Consider the following 6,888-nt stretch of genomic DNA (forward strand, 5'->3'; position numbering starts at 1 on the left):
TGGGGGCGTAAAATGCAATCCGAAGGTGAAGAGAAATGGAGAGAGGGGGCTTGGGAGGGGACAGGTGGTCTGGCACCGAAAGAAGAGCTGGGGGGAGGGGTCGGGGCCAAGGTAGCAAAGTCCGGGGTCCGATGCGGCGCGGGCCCACGTGGAGCGGGCGCTGAATCACTGCTGGGCTGTCTTCACCACCCCCCATCCCCACGGCCCGGTACCCGCAGTCCCCGCCTCCTCGGCCGCCGCCTCCACTGGGCGGGGCCCTGGCCCAGGACCAGCCGCCGCGGCTATAAAGGGGCTGCGGCGAGGGCAGCAGAACGCTGTGCCAGCCACACGCCCCGAAGCCTCCAAGATGAGCTACACGCTGGACTCGCTGGGCAACCCGTCCGCCTACCGGCGGGTAACCGACACCCGCCCGGGCTTCAGCCGCGTCACCGGCTCCCCGTCCAGCGGCTTCCGCTCGCAGTCATGGTCCCGCGGCTCGCCCAGCACCGTGTCCTCCTCCTACAAGCGCAGCGCGCTGGCCCCGCGCCTCACCTACAGCACGGCCATGCTCAGCTCCGCCGAGAGCAGCCTCGACTTCAGCCAGTCTTCGTCCCTGCTTAACGGCGGCTCTGGGCCGGGCGGCGACTACAAGCTGTCCCGCTCCAATGAGAAGGAGCAGCTGCAGGGGCTGAACGACCGCTTCGCGGGCTACATCGAGAAAGTGCACTACCTGGAGCAGCAGAACAAGGAGATCGAGGCGGAGATCCAGGCGCTACGGCAGAAGCAGGCCTCGCACGCCCAGCTGGGCGACGCGTACGACCAGGAGATCCGCGAGCTGCGCGCCACCCTGGAGCTGGTGAACCACGAGAAGGCTCAGGTACAGCTGGACTCGGACCACCTGGAAGAGGACATCCACCGGCTCAAGGAGCGCTTCGAGGAGGAGGCACGGCTGCGCGACGACACCGAGGCGGCCATCCGCGCGCTGCGCAAAGACATCGAAGAGTCGTCGCTGGTCAAGGTGGAGCTGGACAAGAAGGTGCAGTCGCTGCAGGATGAGGTGGCTTTCCTGCGGAGCAATCACGAGGAGGAGGTGGCCGACCTGCTGGCCCAGATCCAGGCGTCACACATCACCGTGGAGCGCAAAGACTACCTGAAGACAGACATCTCGTCGGCGCTGAAGGAGATCCGCTCCCAGCTCGAATGCCACTCGGACCAGAACATGCACCAGGCCGAAGAATGGTTTAAGTGCCGCTACGCCAAGCTCACCGAGGCTGCCGAGCAGAACAAGGAGGCCATCCGTTCCGCCAAGGAAGAGATCGCCGAGTACCGGCGCCAGCTGCAGTCCAAGAGCATCGAGCTCGAGTCGGTGCGCGGCACCAAGGAATCCCTGGAGCGGCAGCTCAGCGACATCGAGGAGCGGCACAACCACGACCTTAGCAGCTACCAGGTAGGAACAGCGGCTGCGCGGCCAGCCTGCGCCAGCGCCAGCGCCGCGCGCCCCCGACACTCAGGCCCGCGCCCCGCCGCGCTCTCAGCCGCGCTCCCTAGCGGCCGCTGGCCGGCGCGCGCGCGCGCGACGCAGACCCAAGTTGGAAGCTCAAAGCGTCCTCGTCCCTCCCATCCCCTCCACAAGCCTCCCCCACGCACCATCCCCCGCTCGAAGACCCCTGACCGTTTTCAAAACGTGCTTCTTTTCCTTAGGAGTCCTAGTTTTGCACGCTTGCGCGTTTAAAGTAGGAGGTTTACATTCGGGTAGTTGGTAAAGCAGCAACTTTAGGATAGCTGTGCAGAAACTCATGTATTCTCAACTTTTCCAGCCGTGATCGGAAGAACTCCCAAAACTGGCTTCAGCCCAAAGGGCTCAGATGGGAAGGGCCAGGTCAGCCGTGGGGTTTCCCCATGCATGTGTGTGTTTCCCGCTGAGACCTGTTCTAGATCCGCTGGTCCCAGTGCGTGGTGTGCCCAGGAAATGTCTACTTGTCTTATTGATTCTGTTTGTTCGTTTGTTTGTGAACTCCTTAGGTTTTTATTTTAAGGGGGGACGGGGGCTGGGAGCGGTACCCAGGTTTGCAAAGCTGGAGGGAGTCGAGGGAGGGGAGGAAGAAGGAGGAGGTACCAAGTGGTTCGCGAAAGAAGTGGCTGTTTGGAAGGATAAGTCTGTGGCTGTGTCTCTTTCAGGACACCATCCAGCAGTTGGAAAATGAGCTTCGGGGCACAAAGTGGGAAATGGCTCGTCATTTGAGAGAATACCAGGATCTCCTCAACGTCAAGATGGCTCTAGATATCGAGATCGCTGCATACAGGTACCGTGCTCGCGGCGGAGTGGCCGAAATAGTAGCCGCACTATAGAGGCCGTTTAGGCAGGAACCTTCACCACTTAAGTTAAAGCAAGCAGGGTTGCAGGAGTCTTGAATCAGTGCCAGGTTTTCTTCTGAATTAAAAAGTAATTAAAGAATTGCAACTTTTTATGCAGCTTTAAAAGAGTAAACAGTAGTTAAAATGTTTGAATAAAGTGTTTAGAGGAAGAGCACCGATTAATTTCAGTGCTTATGCTTAAACTTTTTTTATTTTAGTGAAACAATTGTTTTCAAATATTTGAAACAAAAACAGAATTTTAGTTTTTAATATTTCATCTAGTGCTTTCAGCTTTTCAACTGTGTAATGTCAAGGACAAACACCAGGACGTTCCATTTCTCGCTCAGTTACAGCTTACTATTGCCATCATCTGGCTGAGAATACATATGATTGATAGAATATATATTTTTTTATTTAGATTTATGTTTATAGATCTAGATATACATCCAGAGAAAGAGAAGAGATTATAAATATATTAACTGATGTCACCTTGCTGTTGACTAAATTCATAGGTGAAAATCCTTGACTAAATAGTTTTTTCTGGGGGGGGGTTGTTTTTCTTTTTGTTTTTTTACCAGTAAGATCATTCACATTACAAGAATAAATTGCACTCAGCTCAGAGCCATCTGTCTTTTCTGGAAAGCTAAATAGTTATATAAAATAGACACTTTATGATTAAAATCGCAGACCAGTTTATAACTTGATACGCACATATTAGCACCTAGCTATGATATATATAGCTTGAATTCTAATATATTCTAAATAGTTTTGTAAAATTTTTGAATGTTCGCTAAAAGACATTTAGTATACATCTTGAAAGTCCAAATGCTCAAGAACATCACTTAAGGCCTTTTTGGCTTCTAGGGAGCTTTTCAGTATATTCATGTTGCACCAAATGGATTGCGGCAGAGCTGAGATTTGGTAGCTGGGTGTAGTGAGTGGACTATTGGGCGTGGTTAGTTACTGCATTGGGTGACTGGCTGATTGTCCCTGAGAATCTGTTTCTGTCATTGAATAGGACACAATATACTAGTGAAATGATAGCAAGTGTTACTTCAAGTGATTCTATTTATCCAAAGGTATCTATCACGTTACACATACTGTAATGAAGTTCAGAAGACCCAATGAGATTTTCATTACGTCTTTTGCCTTCTTTGATTCTCTCCTTAGGAAACTCCTGGAGGGTGAAGAGACCAGATTTAGCACATTTGCAGGAAGCATCACTGGGCCGCTGTATACACACCGACAGCCCTCCATCACAATATCCAGTAAGATTCAGAAAACCAAGGTAGAGGCTCCCAAGCTAAAGGTCCAACACAAATTTGTCGAGGAGATCATAGAGGAAACCAAGGTAGAAGATGAGAAATCAGAAATGGAAGAAGCCCTGACGGCCATTGCAGAGGAATTGACAGTCTCCATGAAAGAAGAGGGCAAGGAAGAAGAGCCTGAAGAAAAGAAAGAGAAAAAAGAAGCCGAAGAAGAAGTTGTAGCTGCCAAGAAGTCTCCAGTGAAAGCTACTGCACCTGAACTTAAAGGAGAGGAGGAAGAGGGCAAAGAGGAAGAGGAAGAAGAGGAGGGCGCTAAATCAGACCAAGCTGAGGAAGGAGGATCTGAGAAGGAGGTTTCTAGTGAAAAAGAGGAAGGTGAGCAGGAAGAGGAAGGAGAAACAGAGGCTGAAGGTGAAGGAGAGGAAGCCGCCGAAGCTAAGGAGGAAAAGAAAATGGAGGAAAAGGGTGAAGAAGTGGCTCCCAAGGAGGAGCTCGTGGCAGAAGCCAAGGTGGAGAAGCCGGAGCAAGCCAAGTCCCCGGTGGCAAAGTCACCAGTGGAAGAGGTGAAGCCCAAAGCAGAAGCTGGAGCCGAGAAAGGAGAACAGAAAGAGGAGGAAGGGAAAGTGGAGGAAGAAAAGAAGGAAGAACCAAAGGAAGCTCCCAAGGAAGAGAAGGGAGAGAAAAAGGAGGAGAAGCCAAAGGATGTGCCAGAGAAGAAGAAGGCTGAATCCCCAGTGAAGGAGGAAGTCGTGGAGGAGGTGGTCGCCAAATCAGTAAAGGTGAGCTTGGAGAAGGATGCCAAGGAGGAGGAAAAGCCACAGAAGCAGGAGAAGGAGAAAGAGAAGGAGAAGGAGAAAGCAGAAGAGGTGGGGAAGAAGGAGGAGGGAGGTTTGAAGGAGTCCAGGAAGGAAGACATAGCCATCAATGGGGAGGTGGAAGGAAAAGACGAGAAAGAGCAGGAAACTAAGGAGAAGGGCAGTGGGGGAGAAGAGAAGAAAGGGGTTGTCACCAATGGGCTAGACGTGAGCCCAGCAGATGAAAAGAAGGGTGGTGATAAAGGTGAGGAGAAAGGGGTGGTGACCAAAATGGTAGAAAAAACCACCAGTGAGGGGGGAGATGGTGCTACCAAGTATATCACCAAATCTGTAACCGTCACTCAAAAGGTCGAAGAGCATGAAGAGACCTTTGAGGAGAAATTAGTGTCTACTAAAAAGGTAGAGAAGGTCACTTCACACGCCGTAGTAAAGGAAGTCACCCAGAGTGACTAATAGATGAGTCCATTGCAAAAGGTTAAGCCATATGACAATTTCAAAATGCATGTGATTGACAGCTTCAAAACAGAACGGGTTCTCCCATGGGGGCTCCAGACATTGTATTTTACTTTGTGCAATATGAGGGACCTGCATGCAAGCTCAGGGTGCTCCCTCCCCAGTGTTTGGGCGATTCGAATGCATGATACTGTATGTACCTGGGGAAGTGGCCAATTTCCTAAGCTGTTGGAAGGGGGGCGCTTGGGGGGATGTCTTGAGGTATATTATGCAAAGAACCAACTGAGCCAAAAATAATAAATGAAACACAGAACTCTCTTAGCCTTAAGAAAGCTATATATGAATAATTATGTTTACCTCACTGGTGCATTTAAAAAGGACTTTGTTCATGGGAGAACCTCGCTGACATGCAGTTTGCAACTTTTCATTGATTGATGTTAAGCGTCACAGCAGTAGTTGCTCAATAAAGGTCATATTGGAAACATAGTCAGTTGCTTGGTGTCATGTCATTTCAAAGTGAATTCTCCACCACTTGACCCTTTCTTTCCCCTGAGCAGATTATTTGGGGGATTATAAGCAACTTGTATTTCTTATCACTATTTCCCTGAGAGCTGTTACTGGGAAAATATAAATGACAAAACATTTTCAGGTGTCAAAATCTTTACTTAGCCCAACCTTCATCCCAAAATTTTTAAATTATATTTTTGAAATAAAAATAAAAGCATCTGGGCTTCTCTGGTGGCTCAGTGGTTGAGAGTCCGCCTGCCGATGCAGGGGACACAGGTTCGTGCCCCGGTCCAGGAAGATCCCACATGCCGCAGAGCGGCTAGGCCCGTGAGCCATGGCCGCTGAGCCTGCGCGTCCGGAGCCTGTGCTCCGCAACGGGAGAGGCCACAACAGTGAGAGGCCCGTGTGCCGCAAAAAAATAAAATAAAATAAAATAAATAAATGCGTCTGATAAAAAGGTAACATTGGGGGGGATGGAAGTCTTCAACCTCCAGGTGTTTAGATCCCAAACCGGAACTCAGAGAACCTCAAGGTGAGAGGGGCAATAAAGGAGCCTTAACTTGCTCCTATGGGGTTGGGACACAAAGGACCTCATGGCATTTATATCAATGTGTCCAGAAGAAGCAGGACTGGAACCTCTAACAGTCTTAACAAGAAACCTCCAGCCTCAGATGCATGGTTCTTGTATACACACACACATACACACACACACACCACACACACACACGCACACAGGCTTACCTGCAGCACTGAGTCTTGATTTGGTCGATGGAGGTTTATACTTTCAGTGTTTTACTAATTGGGGGAAGTAATATTAAAAATAAACAATTTTTAAATTTAAAATTAAAAAAAAATTTAAGGGCCTGATCTTGACCAAGGAAATAATACAATGCCCTTTTCAAAATGTATCTGTTCTAAACCCTTAAAACCACTAATAGTATATTTGTTCCAAGTCTGTATTTCTTTTATCAATAAGGATCATCCCAATAATACAATCCTGGATGCTCTTTTTAATGGCTTTTCAAGATATTCCAATTTTAATCCCTAAATATGTCCAGGAAGTTTGTTGCTAATGTCAATAATTGTAATGATGTTTCCCTATCATTAGCCCTTTGCCAATCCTCACAATTTTTGCTAGATCTGCATATCATTTGTACAAACTCTTGGTTACATTTTTTTCTTTAAAACAACCATGTTTTATGTTAATACAATGATTTTTCTAAAGCAATAATATCCATAACATCCAAAGTGAAACAAAATTTTTAAATATAATCAGCAAAAACTTACTCTAGTTATGTAGGATTTAAAAATCTGAAAAGAGCATACTGGAAAGATACAGCATAAATTCTAGGATGGAGGGATCAGCCAAAGAGGCACTGGTGGGAAAGACAGTCCCAGGAACAAAGAAAACAGAAATCCTCATGCAGTCACAGGGCTGACTGAATTTGAAGCTTTGTATCACTTCATTGACCGTTCAGAAAAAGAGCATACATTTGCCTCACCCTGTAGCC

At 48.4% G+C, this 6,888-nt stretch overlaps 1 protein-coding gene across 1 annotated transcript; it reads left to right on the forward strand.

Moving 5' to 3' along the window:
* Positions 1-346: 346 nt before the first annotated feature.
* NEFM (neurofilament medium chain) lies at positions 347-4,870 on the forward strand (the record flags this gene model as incomplete). Its single annotated transcript, XM_079705854.1, has 3 exons — positions 347-1,426; positions 2,158-2,282; positions 3,505-4,870. The coding sequence occupies 3 exons, from the start codon at positions 347-349 to the stop codon at positions 4,868-4,870; spliced, it is 2,571 nt and encodes an 856-aa protein (XP_079561980.1).
* Between the last annotated feature and the right edge of the window lie 2,018 nt (positions 4,871-6,888).

The sequence above is a fragment of the Hyperoodon ampullatus genome (genome assembly GCF_949752795.1).
Source record: "Hyperoodon ampullatus genome assembly, chromosome: 6".
Taxonomy (NCBI): domain Eukaryota; kingdom Metazoa; phylum Chordata; class Mammalia; order Artiodactyla; family Ziphiidae; genus Hyperoodon; species Hyperoodon ampullatus.